Source organism: Eurosta solidaginis, chromosome 3 (genome assembly GCF_040869045.1).
Source record: "Eurosta solidaginis isolate ZX-2024a chromosome 3, ASM4086904v1, whole genome shotgun sequence".
In the NCBI taxonomy this organism is placed as follows: Eukaryota; Metazoa; Arthropoda; class Insecta; order Diptera; family Tephritidae; genus Eurosta; species Eurosta solidaginis.
Genome location: NC_090321.1, coordinates 205,150,524 through 205,167,570, shown reverse-complemented (window position 1 = coordinate 205,167,570; position 17,047 = coordinate 205,150,524). Strand labels below are relative to the sequence as shown.

Below are 17,047 nucleotides of genomic sequence, written 5' to 3'. Positions count from 1 at the left end.
CCGACGATGGAAAACACGTTCCGGCGCCCGACTAAGAAGGAGTGAGAATGGCAATTTCCTCGTTAAAAAATTGCAAACCCGCCAGGTTATAACGGAATACCCAACGGGCTGACAAACGAAATCAGTCAGCTAAATATCGCATATAAGCTTCTTTATAGCTTACTATGGGAAAGACTGAAGCCGATAATCATCGAAATGATTAGTTATTGTAAAGGCGGCTTCAGACTTGGTTAATCTACTTTCGATTCGACCTTCACGATGCTCCAGATCTTGGAGCATAGCCATTCAGAGCAGCCGTTGACTTAGAAGCAGTCTTTAACAGCGCGAAAAAAGTTGCTTGTGTGCTGTTATGTCTGAGTTTAGGTTCCTTGCAAAATTAATAAAGCTCTGCAAAATGACCAGCTCAGTAAGAATTGGAAAGTACACCTCAACGCGATTCGAAAACAAGCGAGGCTTCAGAAAAGGCGACTACCTTTTTTGTGAGTTTCTTAACACAACGCTGTTAAAGATAATTCAAGCAGCAGGGCTAAACCGTATTAGTACAATCTATTATAACAGCGTAGAATTACTAGCTTATGCTGATGATATTGAAATTTATTGGCCGGGCTGTGAGCTCAATCGATACTGCAGTTTTGAAGCAAATGAAGGGGGAGATTTCTACCGTATTGGAGGAGGTAGGTGGGCAAAAATTTGATTTCCCCTGTTGCTCCCAATTCGAGCGAAGTGTTTCATAGCTGCCAAATTGTTGAATTTATAACAAACAGTTAAAGAAGATGCTAGCAACGATCGGGAGACATAACACTAATGGCCAAAGAGTGAATTTACTTTATGACTTCTTTAAATTTGACTTTGTGCCTTTTAGGGAAGTTCCATTTGATCTTAAGATTATTTCGGCGAAAAAGGCAATTAAGATAATTTTACGATATCGAGACCAATAAAAAAACGTAAAGGCTCCGCAGATGGATTAAGGCCATCGACCTTATACCATCCTTCTGTGCTTCATATCGTTTTTGTCTGTGTCGCTGACTACGCACATTGGTCGTTCGTCCTTTTCCATTCACTATCAATATACCTTAAAATACCCGTATCCAGAGAACTTCTGCTGAATGCTTTAATATCTGTGATTAATCCTCCCATTTCCTCCTGAAGGAATCCAACTTTTACAGTTTGGCATGACTAGAGGCTTCAATGCGCTCTTCCGTCCCATAATCTCTTTCTTTCTTGCGCAAATGGCTTGATGGATAAGATACCGCTGATCTCCTGTGTGAATTGTCCTTGTACGGAGGCACGCATGGCCTAATGGGTATGGTACCGTTTATCTCCTGTATGATTCCTCCAGGTATGGAGGTTACTCTTAAACCCGCTGTTGTCTGTACATTATTCCTCAACTTACAGTCATTTTTATCCTTTCATTGGAACGGTACGTCCGCTGCGTAGAGTTATATTCTTGAGCATCTTTTGTTTACTGGCTGATGGTGATAATTCTTAAGAAGCCTTCTCTGTCGCATCAGCATGGCATTTTTGTTGGTAGTCTAATATCACACCTAAGAAGTAAATACATTCTTTGATAACTTGAGCGAAGTTTTAAAATTTAACTTTTCGCAAGTTAGCGGTATGCGAAGTTTTTCTAGGAGTATCAGATCTATTTTTTCTGTTACCAGCTGAAGCCTGCACCAATTTGGTAATTCCTTTGTGCAGATTATAATCTGAGATTTTTGGTAGCTTCTTCTCTGTAAAGAGCTATATAGATGCATCAATGCCAAGTGCTTATCCATCAAATAGTACTTAATCGGTTATTTCAAGGTCAAGGGTTTTATTGAAACAGATGTTCCTTTCTTCATCTAAAGTTTGGTATAAGGACACGTCATCTCTACCATTAGTTCTGCTAAAGCCCCACTGATAGCGTATAAGTAGGATTCGTTGTGATTAGGATGTATTTATCGCCATCTCGTGCCGTTGACATCATTTCAATGTTTAACTTGCAAGGACGACAGCTTGTCTGAATTTTATATCACCATGCGGAGCTACTTAAACCTAGCCAATATTTTTCAGGAGTCTTTTCCATGACGTCTGAAGAATGTAAGAGAACATAGTGCCGCATTCCATGGGAACCGAAGAATCCAGTTTCATATTTGTAATATAGGTTGTAGAGATAGTGGTGTAAGAAACTTTGAAAAACAGTTGTTTTAGGCCTTAAGCCGCATATTTCATGGTAGAATGTTCGAACAAGGGCGCACGGATTGATGCTGGGTTTGGTCGCACATAATGTGTCATAGTTAGAAGACCCCTTTACCTCTTTGTACTGCTAACAAGAAGAAATTTTGTGAATGTTATCTGAATGAAAGTTGGATTGTGAAATACTGTAAGAACATGTATAAAGAATAATCACTTTCCAAATTGAAAGTTATAGCTACCATACAATTTAATATATAAATTTACATACATGCATAGTCTACAGTATATACCCACAATAATGCATGTTAGTATTGGTTGTAGTAATAATGAATCACACTAGATTTTAGGCAATTGACATATTATTATTTGTACTTAAGCTGAAAGGTAAGTAATAGGACTAGTAGAATGAAAATTGGATAATTGAGAAAATAAGTTTTAAGAAAGAACAAAAGTGAATGAGTTTCATAAAAGCAACAAAATTAGTTATTAAGTTATTATTATGTTAGTCGAAATGTTGAATATGTGAATTAGGTGCCATTTAGACATTTGTGTGTATCATCATTATCATCTAGCTCCCAATGCCATTAATACGTACACCACCAACACCACTGCCACTGCCACCGCTAATGAATGCCCAAACTAAGTGCTTATACATAACAGTCAACAGTTGACAATTGATGTCATATATATACATAAAATGTATGTATTTGTTTATTTATTGTACGGCTTGTTTTTAAACTACTACAATTTTTTAATTTAAAAATTTTTTGACGAGTTTTGCGTTTTAAATTTTTGTTTTGAATTTCGAATTTTCTCCTTTGATTTTTCAATTTGGAATTAGGTATTTTGAACGGTGAATATTGAACTTTGAAGTTTGAAGTTTTGAATCTTGAGTTACTATTTTAAGTCTCGAATTTTTAATTTTAATTTTTCAATTCTATTCTTCATTTGAATTTTTAGTATTATTCTTTGAATTTTGAATGTTGAGTTTGAAATTCCAATATTTGACAATTAATAGTGTGTTTGAAATAAAACATTTTAATTTTTCAACTTTTAGTTTTGAAATCGAATTTTGAACTTTGCGTTGTGAAATTTAAGTTTGGTGTTATTGGATAATACATTACGAATTTTGGATTTTGAATTTAGAATTTTGTGTTTTGCATATTATTAAATTTTGAATTTTCAATTTTGACTTTCAAATATACAATTTGAATTTCATGTTTTGAGTTTCGATTTTTTATTGCTTAGAATTTTATATTTTAAATTGAATAACAAATTTTGAGCGGCGAATAAAGCATTTGATTTTTGAATGTTAACTTTTAAATTTTGAATTTAAGTTTCATGTTTTGAATTTTCCTTTTTAATTTTGAATTTTTGGTTTCAAATTTTGACTTTTGAACTTTCGGGAATTAGGTTTTGAATATTAAAATTTGAAATACAAATTTAAACTTTGAATTTTGCACTAATTATTTGGAAAATTCTAATATTGAATTTTGAGTTTAAAAATTAAATTTTAAGCTTCGTATTCCGAACTTTCAATTTTGAATACTGAATATTGAAAATAGAATATTGAATATTGATCTTGGAATTTTGAATTTCTAATCTTGAATTGGGAATTTTTGAACATTAATTTATAAACTTTGAATTTTGTGTTTTTTTGCAGTAAGAATTTTGACTTTAAATTTTAGATTTTAAGCATTGAATTTTAATTTCCAAAATTTTTTTTTTTTTTGAGTTTTTAGTTTTAAACTTAGGCCTTTAATTTGGAGTTCTAAATATTGAGTTTTTATGTTTTGGGCCTTAAGTTGAAGTTTAAATTTTGCAATTTTAATTTTTTATCTAAAATTTTGTATCTTAAGTTTAGATTATTATTATTTTGAATTTTGAACATTGAATTTTGTGTTTCGAACTTTTATTTTTAAATTTCGAACTTTGTATTTTACATTTTGCGTCTTTAATTCTAGTAATTCGAAACTCAAAAATCAAAATTTAAAGTTAATCATTCAAAACTGAAAATTTAAAAAGCCCGAAAACAAAAATTACATGAAATTTAAACTTCAAAATACAAAGTTCAATACACAAATTTACAAAATCAAAATTAATAAAGTTTTAAAGAGTAAGATTTTATATAAAACCAAAAAAAAAAATTATATTTAAACGAAAAAATTTTTAATTTAAAAATAAATCATTTTATATATTTTTCACAAATTTTATAATTTTTATTTATTTTTTAAATTAAATACTTTTTATATACTTTGTATGCCTTAGCTAAAAAAATTTATAAATATTTGGTTTTTGTATATTTTTTCTTTTTTTTTTTGGTTAACCTAGTATTATTATTTTTTAACCCTTTTTGTTAACTTGTAAAATTTTTTAAGAAATTTAATTTTTAATTTATGAATTTATTGTTGGTGATTTCGTTACATTGTTAATTTTTATTTTTTTACTCTTCCATTTTTTTCTTCGCTACAAATACCTTTAAATTTGTAGTTGTGTGCATAGCCTATAAACTCATTGAAGTAGTAAGTAACTGTTCCTTTGACGCCTTACATAATTTCCCTTTGTTTTCTCTGTATTTTCCCCCACACCCACACTCAATCGCACGCGCTATCTCTTGGTCTTCCCTACAACTTGCCACTGCCAAATAAAACGTATTTCCTGCATCCTTATTACATTCGTTCGATGGAAAACAACCCGCATATTTACGCCCGCCCACCACCCGCTTGCTTACACCTTTTTCGTCGTAAAATGAACCTAGTTTCGAAATTTTAAATTGATATTGAATATTTTATACCACACATTTACACAATAAAAAGTACAACAATAAATATGCAATATAACAACTTAAAAGACTTACCACCAACTTCAACAATTTCCGGTTATTTTCATAGTAACGACGATGAAAGGCAATGGATTTTAGATGTCGGAACATCGGCAGCGGGCGATCAAGCGAATGAGGAGTGGTATCAGAATAAGCAATGCATGGCATTCACAACAGGAAATATTCCAAAACACATATCAATAGAAAATCAAACCGATAAAAATGGAATTTCAGGACACAACATAGCAGAAAATAAATCAATAAAAACTAAAAATAAAAAAGTAATATTCAAAGCAAAAATAGCATCCTTCAAGCGTTTCAAAATGAATAACAAAATCGATGACAATACAACTGACGGTAAAAGTACGGATGTCACAAGCCATCAGCAACAAATTTCAAGTGTAAATCCAAGTAATTACTTTTCACTTAACCGAGAGCAGCCACAAGCCTCGCAAAAACCACGAGCTAGTTTTCCTGAGATCATGCAACCACGTTTATCGTTGAACGGCACTTTAAGGCATTTAGTGCCATCGCCTCGTCCACTTTATCGCGATCATAGTTCGCGTTCTATACAACCATTAACGGGTAATGAACAACAAATGGCTGAATTAGATGGCAGTTTTTATGGCAATACTTTGGGTTGTTTCAGCACAAGTGGCGGTGGTGGTGGTGGTGGTGGTGGTGGGGGAGGTGGCGTAAGCGGTGGTAGTAAAAGTGTTGGTGTTAGTGGTGGCACTAGCAACCGTCTCAGCAGTGGTAGCGGTGGAGTTAACGGAAGTATTGGCTTTCACACCACTGATTTTTCAATCACCCCAACTCTGACCGGCGATGAGCAATTCATTGATTTGGGCAGCTTGCGTCGGTTTTCGATCGATCGGCAGAGTTTTCTTGGTAAGCGAGTAGAGAGTTTCTTTCAATTGTAGTAATAATTTCGGTGAGGGCGCAAATTTTTTTGTCATCACATGTACATATTTACTTATAACTATCACATTCATACTGTCAGAATAATCTTAAAAGCACGATAAATATATAGATTGTCACCCTATCGCGTTTCCTTTTTCTAAAACGTTGCCTAACTAAGATATTTCTTAGAAAACAACCAATATCCCATTTTTTTTTTAGAGCAACCATAAAGAAATATGTTTTTGCAATAAACTCAAAATCGTAATAGACTTTGAAATAAATCTGCATAACATAATATTGATTGGAGATATATTTCAAAATAGAATAAGAAATCGAGATAGCAATCGAAGTTGAAATTTTAATTGAATTCGCAATCGAAAAGCAAATCAAACTGAACTGAAATAAATACAAATAAAAACTTAGTTCTAAATTTATAATAATATCCTGGTGAAAATAAATACCGAAACTTCAATGATAATAGAAACCGAAATCGAAACCAAGGCGACATATATTTTTAATTAAAATTCGAAATCAAAGTACAAGTTTCAAATAAATTTACAAATCGAAATGAAAATTGGAATCAATTTTTAATTATTTAACAAATTTTTTAATGGAAATTTTATAGATAACGAATTTCTTACAGATAGCGAGAAATAGATAGGAAAATTTTTGTTCGAACCATTAGTCGAAACCAATACAAAATATCTTTTGAAATATTTTTTGAAATAAAAGCCGAAATCGAAGTACACTTTTTAAAAATTTAAAATTGGAATTAAAATTGGAATAAATCTTTAATAATTTGATATATTTGTAAATCAAAATGTAATTAATAACTGAATAAGAAATTGACAACGAAATCGAAGTGGATCTCTATCTTTAAATATATTAAGTTTTAAATTCGCAATTGAAAAGGAATAGAGTTACAAATCCAAATCTATTTTTTATGAAAATTTAAATAAAAAGAGGAATTGAAATCGAGTAATAAAACTAAATTGAAATATGCATGGAAAACGGAGTATAAACGTAAAATCAAATATAAATTGACGATAAGACAAAAATTGTAATGAAAATCAATTTCAGAGTAGAAAAAAGACCACGGTCGATATAAAATTCGAAGTTTAGTCAAATTCAAAATCGGAAAAAAATTATGGGAATTCAGTACTCAAAGCGAAATCAAAATAATAATTTATTCCAAATATAAATCTTGGGCGAAACTTCAACCACAATCGAATTCGATATACAAATTGACGTAGAAGTCAAAGACGAAACAGAAATCAAGTTAGAAAAAGAAGTTTTAATCGAAAGCGATACAGAAATCTTAGTAAGAGGCAGTGATTATAATAAATAGAAATCGCATAGACAAGCTCAAAATAAAAAAATTGCATATTTAAGTTCGAAAGCGAAATGAAATGATAATAAAAGTGAATTTTAAATCAAAATTAAAGTCGAATGCAACTTCCAATTTTTATTTAATTTTTTAAAGTAAGTTTTGAATTGCTAATAAAATTTATCAAAATAAATATAATTTAAAATCGAAATAATATTCAATAATAAAATAAATATTTTCTTCGAATGCGAGTATTGGAAAGTAGTGTTTCTATATAAAGTGATTTCTTTGGTAGAAATGCGTTGGAAATTTATTTCGAAATCAAAACCTGAAGTGAAGTCGATATCGCACTAGGAATCGAAAAATTTAGTAGCAATTACAAACGAAATCAAAAAGAACAAGTAAGGAAGGTTAAGTTCGGGTGTAACCGAACATTACATACTCAGTTGAGAGTTATGGTGACAACATAAGGGAAAATAACCATGTAGGAAAATGAACCGAGGGAAACCCTGGAATGGAATGTGTTTGTATGACATGTGTATCAAATGAAAGGCATTAAAGAGTATTTTATGAGGGAGTGGGCCATAGTTCTATAGGTGGACGCCATTTAGGGATATAGCCATAAAGGTGGATCAGGGTTGACTCTAGAATGCGTTTGTACGATATGGGTATCAAATGAAAGGTATTAATGAGTATTTTAAAAGGGCGTGGACCTAAGTTCTATAGATGGACGCCTTTTCGAGATATCGCCATAAAGATGGACCAGGGGTGACTCTAGAATGCGTTTGTACGATATGGGTATCAAATGAAAGGTGTTAATGAGCATTTTAAAAGGGAGTAATCCTTAGTTCCATAGGTGGACGCCGTTTCGAGATATCGCCATAAAGGTGGACCAGGGGTGACCCTAGAATTTGTTTGCACAATATGGGCATCAAACGAAAGGTGTTAGTGAGTATTTTAAAAGGGAGTGAGCCTTAGTTCTATAGGTGGACGCCGTTTCGAGATATCGCCATAAAGGTGGGCCAGGGGTGACTCTAGAATTCGTTTGTGCAATATGGGTATCAAACGAAAGGAGTTAATGAGTATTTTAAAAGGGAGTGGGCCTTAGTGCTATAGGTGGACGCATTTTCGAGGTATCGCAATAAAGGTGGACCAGGGGTGACTCTAGACTTTGTTTGTACGATATGGGTATCAAATGAAAGGTGTTGGTGAGTATTTTAAAAGGGAGTGAGCCTTAGTTCTATAGGTGGACGCCGTTTCGAGATATCGCCATAAAGGTGGACCAGGGGTGACCCTAGAATTTGTTTGCACAATATGGGCATCAAACGAAAGGTGTTAGTGAGTATTTTAAAAGGGAGTGAGCCTTAGTTCTATAGGTGGACGCCGTTTCGAGATATCGCCATAAAGGTGGGCCAGGGGTGACTCTAGAATTCGTTTGTGCAATATGGGTATCAAACGAAAGGAGTTAATGAGTATTTTAAAAGGGAGTGGGCCTTAGTTCTATAGGTGGACGCATTTTCGAGGTATCGCAATAAAAGTGGACCAGGGGTGACCCTAGAATTTGTTTGCACAATATGGGCATCAAACGAAAGGTGTTAGTGAGTATTTTAAAAGGGAGTGAGCCTTAGTTCTATAGGTGGACGCCGTTTCGAGATATCGCCATAAAGGTGGACCAGGGGTGACCCTAGAATTTGTTTGCACAATATGGGCATCAAACGAAAGGAGTTAATGAGTATTTTAAAAGGGAGTGGGCCTTAGTTCATAGGTGGACGCATTTTCGAGGTATCGCAATAAAGGTGGACCAGGGGTGACTCTAGACATTGTTTGTACGATATGGGTATCAAATGAAAGGTGTTAATGAGTATTTTTAAAAGGGAGTGGGCCTTCGTTTTATAGGTGTTCGCCTTTTCGAGATATCGCCATAAAGGTGGACCAGGGATGACTTTAGAATTTGTTTGTATGATATGGGTATCAAATGAAAGGTGTTAATGATTATTTTAAAAGGGCGTGGGGCTTAGTTCTATAGGTGGACCCCTTTTCGAGATATCGCGATAAAGGTGGACCAGGGGTGACTCTAGAATTCGTTTGTGCAATATGGGTATCAAACGAAAGGAGTTAATGAGTATTTTAAGAGGGAGTGAGCCTTAGTTCTATAGGTGGACGCCTTTTCGAGATATCGCCATAAAGATGGACCAGGTGAAAAAAGGTGTTAATGAGTATTTTAAAAGGGAGTAATCCTTAGTTCCATAGGTGGACGCCGTTTCGAGATATCGCCATAAAGGTGGGCCAGGGGTGACTCTAGAATTCGTTTGTGCAATATGGGTATCAAACGAAAGGAGTTAATGAGTATTTTAAGAGGGAGTAGGCCTTTCTGGACCAGGGGTGACTCTAGATTTTGTTTGTACGATATGGGTATCAAATGAAAGGTGTTAATGAGTATTTTTAAAAGGGAGTGGGCTTTATTCTATAGGTCTTCGCCTTTTCGAAATATCGCCATAAAGGTGGACCAGGGGTGGCTCTAGAATGAGTTTGTACGATATGGGTATCAAATTAAAGGTATTAATGAGAGTTTTAAAAGGGAGTGGTGGTAGTTGTATATGTGAAGGCGTTTTCCAAATATCGACCAAAATGTGGACCAGGGTGACCCAGAACGTCATCTGTTGGATACCGCTAATTTCTTTATATATGTAATACCTGCCAAGATTTTAAGGGTTTTTTATTTCGCCCTGCAGAACTTTTTCATTTTCTTCTACTTAATATGGTAGGTGTCACAACCATTTTATAAAGTTTTTTCTAAAGTTATATTTCGCGTCAATAAAACAATCCAATTACCTTAACATATTTCATCCCTTTTTTCGTATTTGGTATAGAATTATGGCATTTTTTTCATTTTTCGTAATTTTCGATATCGAAAAAGTGGTCGTGGTCATAGTCGGATTTCGTTCATTTTTCATACCAAGATAAAGTGAGTTCAGATAAGTACGTGAACTGAGTTTAGTAAAGATATATAGATTTTTGCTCAAGTTATCGTGTTAGCGGCCATGCGGAAGGACAGACGGACGACTGTGTATAAAAACTGGGCGTGACATCAACCGATTTCGCCCATTTTCACAGAAAACCGTTAATGCCATAAAATCTATGCCCCTACCAAATTTCAAAAGGATTGGTTAATTTTTCTTCGACTTATGGCGTTAAAAGTATCCTAGACAAATTAAATGAAAAAGGGCGGAGCCACGCCCATTTTTAAATTTTCTTTTATTTTTGTATTTTGTTGCACCATGTCATTACTGGAGTTGAATCTTGACATAATTTACTTATATACTGTAAAGATATTAAATTTTTTGTTAAAATTTTACTTTAAAAATATTTTTTTTTTAAAAGTGGGCGTGGTCCTTCTCCGATTTTGCTAATTTTTAATAAGCGTACATATGGTAATAAGAGTAACGTTCCTGCCAAATTTCATCATGATATCTTCAACGACTGCCAAATTACAGCTTGCAAAATTTTAAATTACCTTCTTTTAAAAGTGGGCGGTGCCATGCCCATTGTCCAAAATTTTACTAATTTTCTATTTTGCGTCATAAGTTCAACTCATCTACCAAGTTTCGTCGATTTATCGGTCTTTTGTAATGAATTATCGCACTTTTTCGGTTTTTCGAAATTTTCGATATCGAAAAAGTGGGCGTGGTTATAGTCCGATATCGTTCATTTTAAATAGCGATCTGAGATGAGTGCTCAGGAACCTACATTCCAAATTTCATCAAGATACCTCAAAATTTACTCAAGTTATCGTGTTAACGGACGGACGGACGGACGGACGGACGGACGGACGGACATGGCTCAATCAAATTTTTTTTCAATCCTGATTATTTTGATATATGGAAGTCTATATCTATCTCGATTCCTTTATATATGTACAACCAACCGTTATCCAATCAAACTTAATATACTCTGTGAGCTCTGCTCAACTGAGTATAAAAACTAAAGGGAAATCAGAATAAAATCCCAGTCGAATTCGAATACAAATTTTATAAGTCAATTTTTTATTTTAGATGGTGTTTTTAAGGTAAACTAATTTGGATTTCAAGGCATTGATCGCGATCACGACAATCTCGAAATCTAGACCGAAAGTTAATTTTAAATATAAATGCAAATCAATGTCAAGAGGAAAATGAAAATTAAAATAAAAACCAAAATCAAAACAAAGTCAAAATCAAAAATAAAATTTAATTCAAAATCGAAATCATAACTATAATTTAAAATAATATCAAACCAAATTAAAATCAATATCAAAATTAAAATAAAATAAAATTAGAAGACAAAATTAAATAAAAATTCAACTTGAGCTCGAATTTGAGTTTAGTAAAACAAATTTCGAGTTTTAAATAGATATTTCTTTGAAGGATATTTTGGGTTTCAGGACTCCAAGTTTCGATAATCTTAAAACCTTTGATGTAAGATTTCCAAATAAAGATTTTGTATTAAATTTTGATTAATTAATTTCGAAAGTTTGTTTTATGATCTAGGTAAAGATATATCACTGAACATCGAAATTGGGTGTATTTTGAGATCGAATGCGAGGTTATCAGCTCTTGAAATTTTTGGTTTTATATTTTGCAGTAGATTTTGGATTACAAGTTTTAATATAAGTTAGTCTAAAGAAAATGTATTATTTGGAATTCGAGATCAAATTGATAAAATCCAGCACCGAAAAAATCTAATTCGCAATGCTTGTTTCGCTTAATCAAACAATCCTCATTATCATGCAGATGACTAATTATTTTTTTTTATTTTTCCTTTCCTTCTTTTTTTTATTCAAATAGATCTCGGATCGAAATTTAGTATGCCACAGCCGAAATTCGGCCAAAGTGTCTCACAGCAAGGTTTCTTCACATCACACGACAGCCTCGCCACACCATGCGCATCACGTGCCTCCAATACACATATAGCAACTGTAAGCACTGCCTCCGATATGGATTTACTACACAGCAGCAACAAGCAGCGACGCAAATCGCGTGGCCGTCTGAAAACGATGTCTGGCGAGCAGCCGTTGCTCGATTCGTGGCAACGATCATCAGCAGCGCGCGGCTCACAAGACAAAACATTAGCCGGCGGTTTAGCGGGAGGTAATCAGTTTAGCGGGAACTTCTGCAATGGAACTGATAGGTGAGTGGATTTTTGTTTTTAAAAGGGATCGCGTTGGTCCTTAAATGACACAACTAAATGAATTACACTAGAATCTGGGGACTAGACTACAAGAGACGCAAAGCATCCAACTGAGGCGCAGTTAACACATTCACTAATAAGGAGTGGTTAAGTCCTTGAGTATGGTAGGAATACACTACGACTAGGCAATCTCAGCTCCTCAAACAGTTGCTACTTAGGATTTTGTCTTCAGATTCAAAGTCTACTTATGAATAATTTTAAGGTTTGCTTCTCATTATGGCTATATGGATCCTCTGCTTATATGGATATATTTATTCATTTATAGATATGTAGAAAGAGTCGACCTTTTAAGAGCCGTTAGTTCGACCTCCACATTCGCGGATACCATCTCGAATATTGAGATGCAGCAGTTGTGTTTTCACAACTTTCTACAGAATTAATCATCTTATACAAGAACCGAACATATTTTCTGGATTTCCCACGCTTCTTGTCTCATTTAAAAATGCAACGGGCAGGTAGCAACGACCCGATTGCGGCTTTTTAATCAAAAAGTATTTATATGCTGCTTAGAAATAACGTACCGAGTTGGAAGCACCCTCTCAGCATAAGATAAGAATGCAATAGTTCGGAAATGATCCCAAAAATAATTTCGAAAAAATCCCATGTTGGTTCCGAAAACCCAAAAAAAAATCTCAAAATACATCAGAAATCTTAAATTGATCACGATATTCTCATGAATTCTTCTGGCGGCGATCCTCAACAGATATTTGCTAATGTACTGAAATAGTAACAAAATGGTCCCAAACACAATTCCAAAAAAAAAAAAAAAACCCGAATGACTATTCATAAAGTATGAATTGTCATAGAATTAACACGAAATAAAATAATACAAAAACAAATTTTTAAGTTAAACAGTTTTATTGAGAAGAATGCCTACATTAAGTCTTAATAATACGAAAAGCTAGACAATAATTAGGTAGATCTTAGTACTTGTCATCACACTTCTCATCAATCTAGGGTGTTGATCCAGACAAATAAATAAAAGCATGGACGCGTGAAATTTTTTTTCATATGTCACTTTCTATTCATGTATGTAATATGTGTTCCAAATATGAACCTATTTGGAACACAAATACGATTTTTTTTAAATATTTCGATCCATTCGCCACCTATCTGATTTTTTTCTTATTATTGCATTGTCATCGGGTCCTGAAGTATATTCCAAGTTTCAAGTTTGTGGATTATCGGGAAATTAACTAAATTTCAATTACAAAATTCTGTTCGCTACACAGAGCCAAACTATGTAAAGAGTTCCATCTGGAACCCAAGGACAATTCTTAAATTATCTTTAAATGACCCGGAAATGTTTCTAGGATAACACGATACTATTCCGATGTTATGAGTGAAGTTGAAGCTCCTTGGTATATTGCCCAGTTTTTGAAAATTATTTTAGAACTCAATCATAATGACTTCTTTAACAAATATCATTAGTCTGGGTCAAACATACCCAAAGCTTGTCCTAAAAAAAATTGTATGAAGTGGTGAAATAAGGCTCAAATAGAAGGTTTTCAAACAAGTTCTGAAATAGAGCGCTTTTGAAGAAAATTCTTATAAAATATCATTTTTGTGATAGAGCAGGTTCCAAGTGGCAGCCGACATAGCATGATATTCTACTCAGCAGTCAATATAAAACAATTACCAGCTGACGCATAATGAACTAACGAAACGGGTTTAAGTCACATTATTATTAATGTGCTATTTTAATAAACTGTTAAGCAATAAAACCCTACAACTTATTCAACAAAAAATTTCTTAATTGCTCCACAGATATCCCCGGTCACGTTCCGGTGCATCAACGACCACTGCCCCGCCACATGGCGGTCACACGCATTCACATCAATCTTCACATCAGCTACACCATTCGGCGTCGGTGTCGCATGCGCACCATCAACACGCACATTCAACGCATTTATCATCGACACAACAACAACACAGCGCATCATCACATCATCAACAACAACCACATCGAACCGCCTCGCAACGATTTCGTGCCGCCACTGCCTCACGTAAATTCCACTTTGTGTTCGATCCAGCGGGGCGTCTGTGTTACTATTGGTCAATGGTTGTATCACTGGCGTTCCTTTATAATTTTTGGGTGATAATTTATCGTTTCGCCTTTCAAGAAATAAATCGACGAACGATTGCAATATGGTTTTGTCTTGATTATTTTTCCGATTTTTTATATCTCATCGACATATTCTTTCATTTTCGTACCGGCTATTTGGAGGATGGTGTTCTACAAACGGATGCAACAAAATTACGCCAACATTATATGAATTCAACAACATTCTACATTGATTGTCTTTGTTTGTTGCCATTGGATTTTTTATATTTATCAATTGGATTTAATTCGATATTGCGGTCGTTTCGTTTGGTTAAAATCTATAGATTTTGGGCATTTATGGATCGTACCGAACGACATACGAACTATCCAAATTTATTTCGTTCAACAGCTTTGATACATTATCTACTTGTGATATTCCATTGGAATGGATGTCTGTATCATATAATACATAAGAATAATGGATTCGGTTCAAGGAATTGGGTATACCATGATTCCGAATCGGCGGATGTAGTTAAACAATATTTACAAAGTTATTATTGGTGTACGTTAGCTTTAACGACGATTGGAGATTTGCCAAAACCCAGATCGAAAGGTGAATACGTCTTTGTGATATTACAATTGCTATTCGGACTGATGCTGTTCGCGACGGTGTTGGGTCATGTGGCGAACATAGTGACATCGGTGAGTGCGGCACGTAAAGAATTTCAAGGTAAGTAATAAACAAAGTTTTGAAAATAAAAAAATGTTGTAAATAAAAGCTAAAAATTTGTTTCTGGCGTAAAACAGTAAATTTTTTATGGTAATATGAATAATTTTTGTGTAAAAATTCCTTTTGGCCATCGGTAATGAACTCATATTAGAACAGCAGAATTCTTGCCTCTCCAACGTTCTTTCCTCTCCCTCACTCTCTATCTATTTCTCCCCTCTACGTCTCTTATTCTCACTCATGTCTCTTATTGTTCTTTTTCTCTTATTCTGTGCACGGGTTTTTGTATAACACTCCCTTTCCTTCGCGTTCTTCTTCTTAACCACCACTCCTTGTTAAAACCCTCAATAACACAACTTATTTGTTACCCATATTGTAAAAATACCCTGATCCACATTTTGTTAAATAAATACAACACTTGGCACAAGGTATCAAGCAGTTGTAGTGGCCCAGCGGCTATGATGTTGCGGTTGCATTCGTGTGGCGCGAGTTCGGTCACCGTCAAACTCTAAATTTTTTTAAAACAATTTTTTATGTTCTATTTTTATACTCAGTTGAGCAGAGCTCACAGAGTATATTAAGTTTGATTGGATAACGGTTGGTTGTACATATATAAAGGAATCGAGATAGATATAGACTTCCATATATCAAAATAATCAGGATCGAAAAAAAATTTGATTGAGCCATGTCCGTCCGTCCGTCCGTCCGTCCGTCCGTCAGTCCGTCCGTCCGTCCGTCCGTCCGTCCGTCCGTCCGTCCGTCCGTCCGTTAACACGATAACTTGAGTAAATTTTGAGGTATCTTGATGAAATTTGGTATGTAGGTTCCTGAGCACTCATCTCAGATCGCTATTTAAAATGAACGATATCGGACTACAACCACGCCCACTTTTTCGATATCGAAAATTTCGAAAAACCGAAAAAATGCGATAATTCATTGCCAAAGGCGGTTAAAGCGATGAAACTTGGTAGATGGGTTGTCATTATGACGCAGAATAGAAAACTAGTAAGATTTTGGACAATGGGCGTGGCACCGCCCACTTTTACAAGAAGGTAATTTAAAAGTTTTGCAAGCTGTAATTTGGCAGTCGTTGAAGATATCATGATGAAATTTGGCAGGAACGTTACTACTATTACTATATATGTGCCAAATAAAAATTAGCAAAATTGGATGAAGAACACGCCCACTTTTTAAAAAAATTTTTTTTTAAATTCAAATTTTAACAAAAAAGTTAATATCTTTACTGTATATAAGTAAATTAAGTCAAAATTCAACTCCAGTAATGATATGATGCAACAAAATCCAAAAATAAAAGAAAATTTCAAAATGGGCGTGGCTCCGCCCATTTTCATTTAGTTTGTCTAGAATACTTTTAATGCCATAAGTCGAACAAAAATTTACCAATCCTTCTCAAATTTGGTAGGAGCATAGATTCTGTGACGGTAACTGTTCTCTGTGAAAATGGGCGAAATCGGTGGAAGCCACTCCCAGTTTTTATACACAGACCACCGTCTGTCCTTCCGCTCGGCCGTTAACACAATAACTTGAGCAAAAACCGATATATCTTTACTAAACTTAGCCCACGTACTTATCTGAACTCACTTTATCTTGGTATGAAAAATGGCCGAAATCCGACCATAACCACGCCCACTTTATCGATATCGAAAATTACGAAAAATGAAAAAAATGCCATAATTCTATACCAACTACGAAAAAAGGGATGAAACATCGTAACTGGATTGGCTTATTGACGCAAAATATAACTTTGGAAAAAACTTTGTAAAATGGGTGTGACACCTACCATATTAAGTAGAAGAAAATGAA

At 34.3% G+C, this 17,047-nt stretch overlaps 1 protein-coding gene across 24 annotated transcripts in view; it reads left to right on the top strand.

The window, feature by feature from the left end:
• The window catches only part of LOC137244961 (cyclic nucleotide-gated channel alpha-3), a 978,574-nt gene that overhangs the window by 780,406 nt on the left and 181,121 nt on the right, over positions 1-17,047 (top strand). For 22 of the 24 annotated variants that reach the window (XM_067774813.1, XM_067774812.1, XM_067774808.1 and 19 more), the window contains 2 exons: positions 12,050-12,392; positions 14,220-15,226. In XM_067774813.1, the coding sequence (XP_067630914.1) occupies positions 12,050-12,392; positions 14,220-15,226 (1,350 nt within the window). Of the gene's footprint in view, positions 1-5,066; positions 5,888-12,049; positions 12,393-14,219; positions 15,227-17,047 lie in introns of all 24 variants that reach the window. The other 2 variants (XM_067774789.1, XM_067774790.1) reach the window with 1 other exon arrangement.